The sequence below is a fragment of the Sporothrix brasiliensis genome, assembly GCF_000820605.1.
Source record: "Sporothrix brasiliensis 5110 chromosome Unknown Cont20, whole genome shotgun sequence".
In the NCBI taxonomy this organism is placed as follows: Eukaryota; Fungi; Ascomycota; class Sordariomycetes; order Ophiostomatales; family Ophiostomataceae; genus Sporothrix; species Sporothrix brasiliensis.
The window spans coordinates 3,968,079-3,983,400 of NW_024467139.1; the positions used below are offsets into that span (position 1 = coordinate 3,968,079).

Sequence of the window (15,322 nt, forward strand, 5' to 3'; positions counted from 1 at the left end):
TTGCTTCAAGTGTGCACGCTATTGGCGCCATCAGCTAATAATTGGCATTGATCGCAACCACCACAAGGGAAATGGCGCCCTCGCTGGTTGCATGTCATAAGTTTAGTAGCAAAAGGAAACTCGAGGACATTCCCGAGCTAATATATCGGACAGATTTTGGTGGTGGCCAGTCGCCAGTGTCACTTGCGAGTTAATTACTAAGTGGGCGAGCAACAGGAAAGAGCAAAACGGCGGACAATTATTTTGCACGTCAGAAGGGTATCTTGCTTCGTACCGTTTCGAGCAGCCCTACAGCACCCTTGTATAACGCAAAGTTTAGGCGTTGACCGTTTCTAACAAGGCTCCCAATTAGGGAGGCCCCACCGTTTCCTGGCCGATTATCAGACCCGCACGAAGGACGGGGAAGTAGCTTTTTACTCCACACGAATACTTTCCAAGCGCCTTTGTTTTTTTCTTCTTTTTTTTCGGCTTTTTCTCTCGTCAGAGCCGAGGCGGAAACTTTTTTTAAGAGTCGTTATGTACTGCTGAAATAGCCCTCGGCCTCGTCCACTTCTGCCCATGTACTTTACTTGACAGGCCGGGGTTCGCTGGAAGCAAAAGCAATATCGAAATTGCGGGAACGACCAAACAATTGACAAAGTCGAAAAAAGTCAAAAAGAGGCAATTCGTCGTGCGAGCACAAAGTGATTGTCGTTCGTACGAAATGCTCCGTACGTCGTACTTTGTGGGTCTTGACAAAACAGAGCAATAATTGTCGTTTTTCGCGATCGACCATCGAGCGCTGCAAATTGCCCAAAAATGACAGGACGATCTTGCCTTGCTAGAGAGGCTGAGAGGCAAGGAAGCATACAACTGGTTTACCGTATTTTATGTAGTGTGTGGTTCTGGCCAATAGCCTGGCGCTTTGTCCAACGGGCCCTACCGGGAAGCCGAGTGGCGCTGAAAAATAGAGGAGAAAAAAATATTAGCGAGAGGCAAATACTGAGAGGAGTTCTCCCAATAGTCCCGTGCCAACAAATTTGTAGCGTACCATTGTCGCAGGCACAGTTCTTTTCCTTACAGTATTCCTACAAAGGACTCACAATTAGGGTACAGAAGGAGTGGCCATGACCGGCTCGTTGTCGTCTCACATAAAGGTAGTACGGGCCTCGAAGCGAAGAGCCATCATTTGATCCAATCATTTTCCCGGTAGACTCGAAAAGAATAGCGAAATGAGACGGGCGCATGGATGCGGCCTTGCGTTTTGTCGCCTCGCCACTACAAAAGTTTGCCGACGTTAGTGGAAACGGGAAGCTGGAAACGGCGTGTCACCTTTCTGACATTGCTCCTTCTTGCGAAAGTCGTCCGGAATTACTTCCGTCCAACGTCTCTCGTTCGATCCGTGGCTCCTGCCCCGAGCGGGAGCTGCCTGCGACTGCAATTTTAAACTCTTAAAGCTGTGGCTGGTATGACCAGGGTGTGCCTTCTTCTGCCAAGTCCAAATCTCCAAGGGAAGCAAGAAAGAGGGCCGCCAAATTCGAGTCCTTTGCACAGAACCTGCCGTGCCCCCTCCCCCCAAATGGGCAATCTCTCACGTTTGTTTCATGGGCTTAGGGGTTTTTTTTTTTTTTTTTTTTTTTTTTTTTTTTTTTTATTAGCGGGGAACCGGGGTACGTACAAAGCACTGAATACGTGAGTGTACCGTTTATTGCAAGGGCCTGGCAAGCCACAATTTTTGCCCCTCTTTATTTATGGAATTGGGGCTTTAATTCTAGCTCTTGGACGTCCTGGAAACGGACAGTAGATAAACAATTGTCAATTGACAGCGTGAGTGTGCCACCGAAGGAAGCACCGTACAGCGCGGTACGTAATTACGGCGTTCCCACACGGCAACTACACAACTACACCAGACGTATGTCGTACGGCGTTGGAAAGGAAGGAGCAAGGGACCAGAGGACTGGAACATTGTTTGAGACATCTTTCTTTGTCGCTCCTACTGTCAACCAGCATCAACTGCATTCTTACTTTTCATCGTTGATATCGACACGGAGCTTCAAACTCGGCATCCGGACTGTTCGACAGGGTCCTGCCTCCGAAATGGGCCAAAAATAGCTATTCAGATGGCATGCGGGCCCAAAACGTCGGTCTACATCTGTCGTTTGTCTTCTTCAACAACATAGTTCGTCTTTGTTCCATCGTCGCTTTACCAGCCAATCCGGTCAGCCCACGAGCCCTCGAGATCAGCCCCTGCTCATGCAAGGAAGCCCTTTTTGATGGCTGCCTATCCATCCCTCTGCGGCACCTCGAAGAATAGGCTCAACAAGGGGCGCCAACTTCTAAGAAAAGATACAGGAGGAGGAAAGGTTTGGGATAAGCATCGACGGCTGCATTAGCCTCTTCTGGTCTCCTCCACGACGGCTAGGACCACTTGCCAGACAAGCAGCCGGCCTTCAGGAGCGAACGGATGAAATCAACGCTGTCATCCTCCGATGTCCTCCACACTTTTGTTTTGCGCTTTTTCGGAGCATCAACCTTTTTCACGCCACTAAGTGGTAACTGCCGGCGTGTGATCCAGGTTCTTGTGGTGGCATATTTGGCGGATGGCTAGACTGGACTGGACTGACAGCCAGATATTAATATCTCGAAGGATTTTGGCTTTCCAGTTTCATCATTTTTAGTTTATTTTTTGCTGGCGTCCTTTGGATCCTTGGACAAGTCAGGACGGTGATGGCCCGCCATGCCTACCGTTCACCAACTCGCTCTCTCGACCATCACATGAGGACTGACCATCACATTTCCCAGTCTTAGACAGCAAGAGGTCGAGCTGAACGGCGCTTAGCGCTCCTTGCTACTGTAAAGGCTTCCACGGTAGCGCACACGTGCCTCGAAAGGGTGCGCTTTCGAACGTCTCAACGCAACGCCACATACGTCGTTGACGCCGTTCCATATTCCATCCCTGTCTGCTAACTGCCTCGGAAAAGAACGCAACACGGTCGCGAGGCGATACTCAGCAGTCGTCAACGGCAAATGGCCATTACACGGCCAAATTGCTCCGTTTACTACATGGAAAGACGACTGGCTATTTTCTAATTTGATTTGGGAACTGACCCCCCCCTGTGCAGAGTTGCATCCTGTTCCACAGGTCCTTTATTAAGGGTGAGAAGTGCTGTCGCGTGTCTACACGCCATTGGCGAAGCGTTTATCCTATTTGGGCCACCGTTTTGATTTCTTTGTGGATTTTTTTTGGATCTTTTCCCTTTTTCGCGTCTTGCAGGGATCTCCGTGCTTACCGGACCTGCAGACCACCCGCTTTACTTTTTATTGCTTGCAGTTGGCCTTGGAACGGTCAGCCGTCAAGTTTCCCAAATCCGAGTCTTCCGAGGCCAGCCAAATATTAGCTCTTTGTTTTTCTTTCCAGAGGAAGAAGAAACGAAGCCCAATTTTTGTTTCGACGGGCTGCAAAAACGAACCAAACGGGCATGGCAAGAACCACCACGGATTATGAAGTTCTAAGCGCTCCTGTTGCAAAGATGATAACAGTAATGGATGATTTAATGGGCATTGACGGATACGAAGACGGTAAGAAACAGAAGATGCCACGACCAAAAAGCAACACGGTTGGGCATCACATGTGCATCTGCATGACCCTACTGCAGAACAAAGCATGCATATTTTGGACCACGGTTCGATGCTCACTGCGAATCGGCGTCCGGCATCCACGTAGGGCCAGGTCACAGGTCCTGCTCAAAGTTTTTGCAGCAGCAAATGACGGCGTTTTGGCAGGCTGGAAAATAGCCCCCCACGTCTGCCGAGGTGGCCGAGTGTTCCGGGAGGACAGTCTCGGACACAGGATTTCCCTTGCATAAGAATAAGATTATTGTGTTGAATGAGAAAAACGTCGCAAAATTGATCGTGAGATCGTACGAGAGCCGAGAAAGATGAACGGTTGCCAGTCGTCTCATCTGCATACTTTGAGTAAGCCTTGCTTTTCGTACCAAATAGCGACGACAGGCCCAAGCGAGCTACTGGTTCTTTTGATTGTGATTCAACCGCGCGCGTGACGCGACTGAGAATTGCGCGAAGTTTTGTTCTTTTGCCCTTCCTTTTCTCGATCAGCGTTTTCTTTGTTCGTGGCGTTGCCCATTCCAGAGGAAACGCGACGCACCTGAGACAGGTGCAGTTCATTCAACTAGAAAATCGACCGCGTGTCCCTCGTGAACAGTATGGACTGGATATACGGAAAGACAACGGAATCGCAGGCGTCCCTTGGTTCCTGCAACATATGTAGGAAAATAATATACAAAAAATAAATCAGCACTGTTTCTCGAATATCTACTCCGTACTTCCGTGCTGAGTAGCCATACATCGCCTGTCACCAACGCCATTGTGGATTGAACAGTGCCAAACCTGCAATTTGCAATTAAATAATATTTTTATATAAAAAAAAACCTCCGTATCACCGGTCGTTTGGCGTTTAAACACCCTTTGCCATCGGCTTTGCTTAACACGAGAGAGATGGAGATATCGTCCGAAGGCGAACGCCTAGTTGATGTTAAGTCCATTATGGAAACGGGCCATTGCAAGCTTGTCCCACTAGATCTCACAACGTAACCATTTGCAAACGGAGTATCTCAATGTAGCCATCCAAGAACGCGGAAACAAATTGCTAATACGTCTCTAATTACGGAATACGAAAAAGTTCACGCCGCTCACCTCGATAGGCCTCCCGTCTCTCGCGTCTCTGAGAATTTCAAAGTGTCTCGTTCCAAGAGAGGGGCAGCAATCTTAAATTCCGGGGCAGTTGGAGTATCGTGGGTCGCCTTGAGACGGGTGGCCACGCAAGAGTGACAAGGCTAGACCCAATCCAGGGGTCCGTGTTGAAGCTCAATGAACCAACTGACAAGGGGGAAATTGGTACAGTAATACTCCGTAATCAGGGGAAAGCAAGAGAAACAAAATCTGAAAGAAAAACTAATTATGTCGACCGTGAGGCAGGGTCGACAAGGAATGCCTTTCGTGGGAATCTATCACGCGTGTCGAACAGGGGTCCTTGTCTTGAGGCTTTTCAAGGATAATTTGTCGCATTCAATTTTGCGACTAAGGGTCTTCGTGGAAAAGGGGAAAGGAGTACACAAGAGAGGACAAACATACGCGTGCGCACACGACCTCCACGAGCCAATAATCGATAGCCAAGAGAGATGTGAGGGCAGAAAACTTCGTACGCTGTCGTGTCACTCGGACGCCAAAGAACACGAGAACTAAGGGAAGAGAGGAAGCCGGTTAAGGTTTATGCCAGGGGAAAGTCAAACCTCGGACGGACAGCGCTAACATATTCCGGTGCCACCATGCAAAGGATCATGCAGGTTGAATCAGAAGCCGAGGGCAAAAGCTAACAAGAAAGATGGGCGGACACTCCCGCACTCGTCGCCTGCAATGGTGAGAGTAATAACGTGCATGTGGAGAGTCGATACTTTGTCTGCATCCCTTGAATGCGAGGCACAGCCTTTGGGGAGGTGCATCGAATGCCGAGCGGTCCTACGTCACCAATGAGTCAAGGTTGTTTGATGCGGAATAAAAGCATTCACTGCTGCGTGTATCTGGAAATCGTTGCCGTCTGAGATAATGAAGATGATTCGGGCAAGGCTATGCCAAGTGGCATTGAGCATGACAAGACGAGAGGAAGGAAGACGAGAACGAAGCCACAATGATGCGGGGAATAGAGCTTGATACAAAGCCAATACATCAAAAGCTATACAGAGCCAGTCCATATCATAAACAAGAAGCCAGAAAAGAAAAAACTCGCCGGTTGCTGACAACGTCATAGTAAATATAAAACGAAAAAGAAAAAAGAAAAAAGAAAAAAGAAAAAAGAAAAAAGAAAAAAGAAAAAGAAAAAGAAAAAGAAAAAGAAAAAAGGCCCATGAGCCATGAGTATCCAGACACACGATTTTTCCTGGAGCCTACCCTCGGCTGCCGACGCCCGTCCAGAGGCCTTTCGTTGTCTCGACGACCTTGTTCACATCCATGCCCGGCCGCAGCGCCACGGGCACGGAGCTGAGTGCCGGCGCATCGCTCATACTAACGTCGTTGCCGCCGTTGTTAAGCCGGTCCACGCCGTCTTTTTCAACCTGCGTGCCATACCCAGAGTCGTCCTTGTACATCGCTGGGACGGCACCTGGGGAAGCGCCCCCATTCGTTGGTGGTGCGCCCTGCGGTGCAGGTGCGCGGTTGGTTTTCACGCTGGATCCGTTGCCGCCATTGTTGTTCCGGGCCGGTTCTCGCGACCGCGCACCATCCATGCGCCCTTGAAGGCCGCCCTCCCGCAGCTTGTTGATTGCGCGCACCGTGTCGATGGCCGCGTGCAGCGTGCGCCGCGCGTTGAAGTTCTTCTTGACGGTCGGCAGCAAGTTGGTCTCGTCGGTCGGGCCGGCGACACCGGGGGCGCCGGCGTTGCGGCGGTCGTAGCCCGCCAGGAACGGATGCTGCAGAGCCTCGTGGGCGGTCATGCGTTGTGAGGCGTCGATAGTGAGACAACGGCGGATAAAGTCTTTAGCAGCGTCTGAGACGCCACGCCAGTAGTCAACGGGTGTGAAGGAGTAGTCGGCTTGCAATATGGCCTGCATCTCCTCAAAATCGCTGTCGCGGTCAAACGGCGTGTAACCGCAGAGCAAGAAGTAAGTGATGACGCCCAGCGCCCAGATGTCGACAGGCTTGCCGTGGCCAATCTTCTTGAAGATCTCGGGAGCCATGTAGCCCGGAGTGCCGCACGTGGTGGTGAGGACGTGAAACTGCTCCTCGTCCATGATACGGGAGAGGCCAAAGTCGGCGATCAGCAGGTCGGCGTTGTCTTCCGGGGTGCGGAACAGCAAGTTCTCTGGCTTAAGATCGCGGTGGACGATGCCGTGGTCGTGTAGGTAGGCGACGGCGGAAAGAGTGGCCCGGATGAGGTCGGCAGCGTCTGACTCGTAGTATGAGCCCTTGCGGCAGATACGGTCGAAGAGCTCACCACCAAGTGCAAGGTCGGTGACGAGATACAGGTTGTTCATGGTCTCGAAGTAGTCAACCAGTGTCAGAATGTTTTTGTGTCCCATAGACACCTTTTTCAGGACGGCAATTTCGTTGCGGATCTACAACAAGGGGAAGTGAAGAGTACATATTAGCAATCGTGGTGCTTAGAAAACGGGACTTCACAACCAGGTCAATCATTCCAAGAGGGGACGGCATCATCTTCACGCCCATGCTGACTTACCATGTGTTCTCGTCCAGCCATCAGTCGTTTGTTGATCACCTTGGCGGCATAACACCGCCCCGTGTCGATGTGCACACACTCTTTCACGACCGAGTACGAGCCGGCGCCGAGCGTCTTGCCGACTTTGTAGCGGCACGGCTGCACCTGCGGCGGAGGGGGCTTGGCAGCCATATTATGTATGAAGAGAGGCTGTAAGGATGGATGTATAGTAGAGATAACGAGAGCGAGGTGACGAATACAGGGCAACAGAAGACCGCGGGAGGTCGATATGAACCGTATCACCGGCAAGAAGAGCCGTAGAGCGGCCGATGCCGATCGGGATTGTCGGGACAAAAAAAAAAAACGTCGAGGAGGTCGAAAAAGGTCAAAAAAGGTCAAGATCGACTTGCTGAGTGTCTTGGGCCGTTTGCGGGGTTCGCTGTCGCAGGCACGTAGTGTGCAGGAACCTGCTCGGGCGCCAACAAAGACGGTTTGCAGGTATCTTGCGCTGATGAAACAATGTTGGGGAGACGTCCTCTGGAAGCGTTGAGAAGGGGTCGTCGCTGGATGATATGCCGCCGTGGAGGAAACAAAAGAAGGGTCGTTCATAATCGAGTGAGAATGTCAGCATATCAGAATGGCGGAAGGAGGGGATGGGACTAGTGGGGCCCCAGTTTTTTTGTTGTGGCAGTTGCCTCCCCAATTTAAAGGAGAGGAAAGACCGGTTGGGCGCGACCCAGGGGACTCGGAGCGCCAACGGTCCCAGCTCTTTCCTTCTTACAGCGCAGGCTGGGTGCGGGGCACCACTTTCCTCACGGGCGCCGGACGGCGCAACGGGCCAGACTATGACAGCCACCGCAAGCATTCAGTTGCTCTTTCCCCCTCTCTAGTCTCGTATGCACCCAGCACTCTGTGATATCGCCCCATGTAACATGCAGCGGCATTTTGCGGCCATCTGTATGACTGCCTCTGGAATCATTTATCAGCAAGACCCTGACTTGGGCTGCCGAGCCGGACTAACGAAGTCAGGACAAGCAGCTGCCACGGCGCCTATGATGATAAACCCACAGAAGATGGGGTCGAGCCCTGGATCTTGGCATCTTTATCTGAATGCAGTTCAAGCCATACATGCTGCAGTGCTGACGATACCAGAGCCAGTCGCACGGCATGCTCTTGCCGACCAGTCTCATGGCCAGTCACGGCATTGGTGGGAGACAGCAACGACAGGCCTTGCTTGCCGCAGTCGCGTCACTCACCATTGACTGCGATTCAGACTCACGCCTTGCACGATCTGACCACTCACTCGAAGCTGCCGCCACGTCGAAACTGCTTCTTGCTGCTCTGCTTCTTCTTCTCTTTGATCCTTGCTGCGTGGAATGCTTTCTCTCTGCATTGCCGCGTGTGTGTTAGCCGACCATTCCAACGTATGGCTTAGATCGCGTATACACGTCAACGGATTATCAACTCACATTGCCTTGTACTTGGTCGCCGTCTCTGGTTGCGTCTCGCCTGGCACTGTCGCCTCGTACAGTGCCACCAGCTCGTCAAACAGCTTCTCGCGGTTGGCCCCGGCGTTGGCCGTGCGCGAACGCTGTGTCTGGGCCTGAATTGTCAGGCTGTCGGTGGCCTTGGTGTAATACCGCGACGTGCGCAGCCGATCACGCAACAGTGTCGGCAGAAAGCTCTGCAGCTCATATATGGGCCAGACGGTCGTGGCCTTGGTCTCGGTCTTGTTGACGTGCTGGCCGCCGGGCCCACTGGACCGTGAGAAGGTTGTGTTGCCTTGGGGCAGAGCATCTTGGGTGAGCGCCTGCCGCCACTGGCGCGCAGCCTGCAAGTCGTCCGGGTTGAAGCCGCTGTCGAAAGCGGCATACCGATCCGATGCGCGCCGGGCTATCGTAGTCGCAAAGTTCCTTGGAGCGCCTGCCAGGCCTACACCGAAGCCGATAAACGACGGTGTTCGAGGCGTCGACCTCGCCTGGTGGAGGACACTGCTCGCGAACATTGCAAGAGTCAAATTCCAAGGGTATGTTAGTCGTAAGAATGGAGAGCGAGCCATTTGTATGCCGAAATGGAGAGGTTTTGCCGGAACAAAAATAGCGAATCAAGACGTCATTTCATATTGGCGGCCGAGAAGCTCGCGCCAGCGATCGCCCAGCAATTTGAGATCCCGCTGCCCCACAGTTACAACAGAACATAAGTCGGCTCTACGAGTGTTGTAATCGAGTCGTAGATTTCATAAGCATTCTATGTTTCAACGACTGCTGTTACAATTTATCTACATACATATTCCTGAGAATTTTTTGTCTTTCATTCCTTTTCAATTTTTAATTAAAAAAAGTTGTGAATTACGAATTGAAACTAATACTATGTTTGGCTAGGGTAATTATTGTGTTTTATTTATGCATGCACATCATCTTTTCTTGTTAAATATCAACGGTTACCTATCTAGGTCAAAGACTTTGAAATATTAAAGAAATTACAATTAAATATGGATGAATATATGCTGCCAAAAAGATGGGGTATAAAACTGGTATCCTTAGAAACAGAAAGAAGCCTAAAAAGAGGGGGAAAATATAAAAATAAAAAACAACAAAGCGTGTCCGCATAGTGACCAGTTATGCCGTTCTACATCAAGACGCAGGACGTCGGTTTGTACCCTTCGCCGAACAGTTCTTGTCCACGCTCAATCTCGTTGGCCTGTTGCTTCTCCTTGACTTCCTGCCGGAAGTAGAGCTTCAAGAACCTATGGAGATCGGCATCCAGGTTGTCGAGATCAGCCTGCATGACGACCTCACCGCGGCACAAGGGACAAAACTTTTGTTCTTCACGCTGCATCTTGATGACGCAGCGGACACAAAACACATGGCGACAAAGTAGGCGCACAGGCATCCAGGCGATGCTGAGACAGACCGGACAGGTGTAATCTTCGAGGCGGGGCACGACGGCGACGACATCCTCGGCGATGCGGGCGCAGACGTCGCGGGCTAAGCTATCGACGAGCATATCATGGTGGTGGCGAGTGGCGTCGGGGAACGTCCGCGATACGTCCAGGGCTGTCCACTTGTCGAATTCTGTGCGTGTCAGAATGGTGATCTTGAATGGCATGAACGGGACAAAACCATAGGTACCTACTTTTCAATATTTTGGACTGGGCAGTCTGGTTGAGCTCGCGGAAGCGCAGATTGAGGTAGAGCCGTTTGTTCAGCATCAAGAAGTGCTGGTAGGTGGCGAGACTCGCGGCCAGCTGGAAGTGCTGCAGCAGCCCGCGGCTCTTCACCTGCTCCTGGAACCAGTCGAGCTGCCGCGACGCCTGAGCAGATGTGCGGGCCTTGCCGTGGTCGCGTTCGCGTGTGGAAAAGAAGACCTGGGCGTCGAGGTACAGCTCCAACAGCTCGCGCCAGAGAGTCAGGTCGCTGGCGTATTTGTGATGAGCGACGGCGGTGGTCGTCTGGTTTGCACTAGCCTTTGCAAATGAGCTCCCAAACCACGTCCGCTTCTTCCTTTCCGGTCTTGCCACGGCCGACACTTCCTGACCCAGCGCCACGACTTCGGCCGTGATGGCAGCCTGCTCAGCCTGCCCAATGCGCTCGAGCTCAGCCATGTCGCGGTAGATGAGACCAAAGAACTCGCTGTCGGCTGTCAGGGACACCTCGACACGTTGGAAGCTCTTTTGGCGGGCACCGCCCGTGCCACTAGAGCCTACACGCTCACCGGGCGGGGATGAGAGGCTTGACGACGGGCCGCTCTCGTCGGCCGATTCGTCGACAATGGCGTCAGGCATGGGCGAGCCACCATCTAGGCTGGTTTCGCCGGTAAGTTGGTCATCAGCAACCGAGCTGCGCCGAATATCGGCCTGTTTTTCAAGAAAAGCCTTGGATGCGGGCGAAAGTGAGGCGTCCACAACGACGCCATCTTCGAGGTCGACGAAGATGGTAAAGTGTGTCTGAACGGCAGAGTCGCTCACTGGGGATGTTAGTACTGGGCTACAAAACCACCCGGGCAGAAGCGACTTACCATCAAACTTGTACTTAGCAAGTGGAATCTGGTCACCGCGCTCAGACACAGCCTGAGCAGCCAGCAGCTGGCGTAGCGTGTCGGCGTCGAGGCCCATGGCCTGGAACTCGGCGCGGATCTTGTTCAGGCATTTCTTGAGGGTTGGATAGGGAATGGCGGCCTTGCACCACTCCTCGGGGTAATCCCCGCTCTGGAGTGCTGCCTTGAACTCGCGCGCAAACTTCATGCCGTCCCTGGTTGGGGGAGTACAGAGCGGTGAACAGGTCGTGCAGGTCAATAGTTATGACGTGGTTTGCGGGTTGCTGTTGTCTCGTAGGCGTTGTACGACCATGGCGGCACCTGTCGTGGCTGCACGTAAGTCGTAGTCTTGGCGAGCGGGTATTAGTCGTCAGATAGTAGTCCGTGTACCGTGAACCTGGTTGACATCGGTAGGCAGAGAGCACTGAACTCGCGACTGTCGTTGGCGAGCTGTGGTTCGTGATAATATGGATGGCAAAGTGGAGAAAAAATAAATAAAAAGCTAAACGCGGAAGGATGGAGTAGATGGACGAGTGAAAGCAAAGCCAAGACACAGAGTAGTGCCCCGCGTAGTAGGTGATATATATCCTGGTCGTGGTGCCTGGTCCCTGGCGATGCGATCATGGGGCAAAAGAGCAGAAAAGGAAAATAATTTGTGGAGGAGGTGGCGAGAATATATTTTCGTATTTTTGTAGTGGCGGCAGTGTGTAGCCAAAAGTCGTTAATGAGGCAAGCGCATTATGCACCTTCCAGAAGGCGCGCCATGACGGCTGGTCAGGCGACCAATTCCTTTCTAACTTGCCCTAAAAAAGGTGTCGGTCACCAGGTAAAATGAAGCCTGGGCCAGGCCTGGGCTGGTGGTTGCCGAGAGCGGCCAGGCCCAGTAAAGGCTCTAGGCCCAAATAGGAGGGCCGCTGGGGGAAGACTGAAGACCCTGAATGGGACAAAAAACTCTGTTAAGCCTAGTCCTCGTTGGGATGTCCCGCTGTGTGGTCAGTGTGTCAACAACGTCATTCCAGTGGGTGTTAGTGGTGGACTCTAGCGGAGCACAAAGAACGCAGTTGCGAAAATCTTGGGGGCCACATTGAGCACGTTAATAAGAAGAATCCGTGCTTTGCTCGTTTCCGACATGCTAAAGCGGTAAAAACAATGCTACGAAGACACGAGGCTTACAAAACCATCAACAAATTTAACAATTTTCTTGTCATCCATAAACTAATACACATTTTCCGCTGCCACATGGCGTATGCCCGGCAGGCCACTGGCTGGAATAATAGCGTTCATTGTACGACTATATTATAGCGTCTTATAGCGTCTTGTAGCGCTGGAATTAGACCTTGATGTGCCTCTTGGTTCCTTTCTGCTGGCCGCACAACACCGCTAGAAAGATTGCTGGATCTGAAAATAAACAATTGCTACGGGGCATGAAGTATAATTAGACCTATATTTTCTAAACTGATTTTGTGAAGACTGTATACTTAATTTGAGAAGAATTGTAACTCGTAAGTTGAACACTTGTAGATCGTGCTCTTGAAGGCCATCCTTGAGTGCCGCACTACTGATGGTGCATCTAAATGGTAACGCGGGATAAGGCTTTGAGGGTTATCTAAGCACTCTGGCACTGTAAGATGCACTAGTGAAAAAGTCTAGCGTGCCTGAAAACGACCCCTCTGAACAACGACACGCGACCTCGCAGCCCTGCGCTCCAACCCACACATACTCACGGCCGGCAACATACAGGGTGCTTCCGTATACAGAAGCCATGGGAGCGGAGCAGTCGTCCAGCCGTGGCGCCGGAGCACCGTCGGCCTCGGTGACGCAAAAGACCTGTTATTACGAACTGCTAAGCGTCGAGCGGACAGCCACTGACGACGAGTAAGTGGTGATATTGGACGTGGAACGAGCCCGGTTCTCTGGGAGTTTTTCGGGCGGTGTCCGAGATCTCGTGCTGACATGATATAGAATCAAGAAAGCATACCGGCGCAAGGCCCTCGAGCTACACCCCGACCGGAACATCGACGACACCGCCAACGCAACTCGCAGGTTCGCCGAAGTCCAGACCGCCTATGAGGTCCTTTCTGATCCCCAGGAACGCGCCTGGTACGACTCACATCGCGATGCCATCCTACGGGGCGATAGTGGGACGGACGATGCGGACGATGCTGCGGACGCCGGCCCGCGCTTCTACAACAACGTGCGCCTGACCCCGACCGAAGACTTGTACACGCTTATGGGGCGCTTCAACTCGAGCGTCCCTTTCAACGACTCGCCGTCGGGCTTCTTTGGCATTCTCGAGGCGACCTTTGCACAGTTGGGCCTTGAGGAAGAGGCTGCCTTTAGCTGGGACGGCAACGGCGCCGGCCAGCCGCCACAGTATGCCCCTTTTGGCTCAGCCAACGACGACTACGACGCCGTCGGCAAGCCCTTTTACCGTGACTGGTCCAACTTTGCTACGGTCAAGTCGTTTAGCTGGAAAGACAAGTACCGGCTCTCTGATGCGCCCGATCGTACCATCCGCCGCCTCATGGAGAAGGAGAACAAGAAGGCCCGCGACATTGCTGCCCGCGAGTTCAACGACGCTGTACGCTCGCTCGTTGCCTTTGTGCGCAAGCGCGATCCCCGCTACGTGGCCAACACACAATCCGAGGCCGAGCGCCAAAAGATCTTGCGTGACTCGGCGAACGCACAGGCGGCCCGCCAGCGTGCTGCCAACCTCGAGCGCCGCGCTGCCGCCGCCGCCAACCAGGACGATGCGAAACCGCTTTGGGCGCGGGGACTAGGAGACGACGGCGAGCCGCTGGTAGACGATGCAGCTAACGGGACTAATGGCCTGAGCGGCGAGTTCTCGAGCGACGCCGAGTCCGACGAGGTGCAGCACGAGATCGAATGCGTAGTGTGCGACAAGACGTTCAAGAGCGAGAAGCAGTTTGAGGCACACGAGAAGAGCAAGAAGCATGCCAAGGCTGTGCACCAGCTTCGCCGGCAAATGAAAAAGGACAATCGTGACTTGAATCTTGTCGTGGAGGAGACACCGAAGCCTGAGCAAGCACCTGTGGAGGACGAGCCGGCCACCGATGACGACGAGGACACCAGCGATGCTGATGTGAGAGAAAAGGCCCAGCCGGAGCCGACCTCGATGGCGACGAGCGCCGACGTTTCCGTGGATGAAGAAGAAGAAGACGAGTCGTCTGAAGAGAACGACGAATATGCGCCTAGAGAGGTTGTCGAAAAACGATTCCAGGGCAAGGCTGCCGGCGGCCATGTCGGTGATGAAAGTGACGACGACGTTGCGGCCAAGGTGGATGGCCTCGGCATCAAGGACAAACTGGCCGAGGCGCCAGCTCCAGCAAAGCCCAAGATCGGCAAGGCCAAAGCGAAGCGGGAGAAGAAGGCCGCCCGTTGGGCAGCTCAACAAGAAGAGGGAGCTGTAAGTTGAACCCATGGTGATTCTTCGTTTGGCAAAGCCAATTTGTCCTGACTGATCATGATAGGTAATCTGCCAGATCTGCGACGAGACGTTCGATTCCAACACGAAGCTTCACAAACATCTGCGGACTGAGCATCCAGCACCAGAACCGAAGGGGAAAGGCAGTAAGGGTAAAAAGAAGAGGTGATGAGACGGTGAAAGAACGAATGAAAAGAAAGGGACGACACCTACCAATACCCACATGTGCATATATGTATGTCCAGCCAGCATCTAGACAGCCCTGTTTTGTAGAAATGAGACACGAGCATTATGACAAAGACTTTGACAAGGGTGCACTCAAGCTGTTGTCAAATGTACCTTCCTGTGATGTATATCACGCCTCCTGCTTATATTGAACATGTTGTCGTTTGGAGCAGGCGGATCTTAGAGCCATGGTTGCTCCTTCCCCGTTGGGTTGAAGGAGGCAGTATCACCACATGTCCCCGCTCCCTATGCTGGCCCCTGAACATTTCATATGTTTTGGCTTCCATTATTACTATTAGTATGTATCGATCCCATCTCCAACTCTCTTTTCGACGCTGTCAAAAACCAACGAAAACAAAAGAAAATAACAAAGCAAAGTGCTGGAAATGTTTCTAATATGCAGCCCGCCC

General features: G+C 52.4%; 4 protein-coding genes across 4 annotated transcripts; 1 reads left to right on the forward strand and 3 right to left on the reverse strand.

Annotated features, from left to right (window-relative positions):
- Positions 1-5,939: 5,939 nt before the first annotated feature.
- On the reverse strand, positions 5,940-7,399 carry SPBR_07208 (uncharacterized protein; the record flags this gene model as incomplete). The annotated part of the gene is made up of 2 exons (XM_040765462.1): positions 5,940-7,106; positions 7,229-7,399. 2 exons carry the CDS (start codon positions 7,397-7,399, stop codon positions 5,940-5,942), a joined length of 1,338 nt encoding a protein of 445 aa, XP_040617057.1.
- A 1,107-nt stretch (positions 7,400-8,506) lies between these two features.
- On the reverse strand, positions 8,507-9,212 carry SPBR_07831 (peptidyl-tRNA hydrolase ICT1; the record flags this gene model as incomplete). The annotated part of the gene is made up of 2 exons (XM_040766085.1): positions 8,507-8,594; positions 8,677-9,212. The coding sequence occupies 2 exons, from the start codon at positions 9,210-9,212 to the stop codon at positions 8,507-8,509; spliced, it is 624 nt and encodes a 207-aa protein (XP_040617058.1).
- A 623-nt stretch (positions 9,213-9,835) lies between these two features.
- On the reverse strand, positions 9,836-11,450 carry SPBR_07090 (ring-14 protein; the record flags this gene model as incomplete). The annotated part of the gene is made up of 3 exons (XM_040765344.1): positions 9,836-10,281; positions 10,343-11,173; positions 11,225-11,450. 3 exons carry the CDS (start codon positions 11,448-11,450, stop codon positions 9,836-9,838), a joined length of 1,503 nt encoding a protein of 500 aa, XP_040617059.1.
- A 1,554-nt stretch (positions 11,451-13,004) lies between these two features.
- SPBR_06948 (uncharacterized protein) lies at positions 13,005-14,856 on the forward strand (the record flags this gene model as incomplete). Its single annotated transcript, XM_040765204.1, has 3 exons — positions 13,005-13,117; positions 13,205-14,669; positions 14,746-14,856. The coding sequence occupies 3 exons, from the start codon at positions 13,005-13,007 to the stop codon at positions 14,854-14,856; spliced, it is 1,689 nt and encodes a 562-aa protein (XP_040617060.1).
- Between the last annotated feature and the right edge of the window lie 466 nt (positions 14,857-15,322).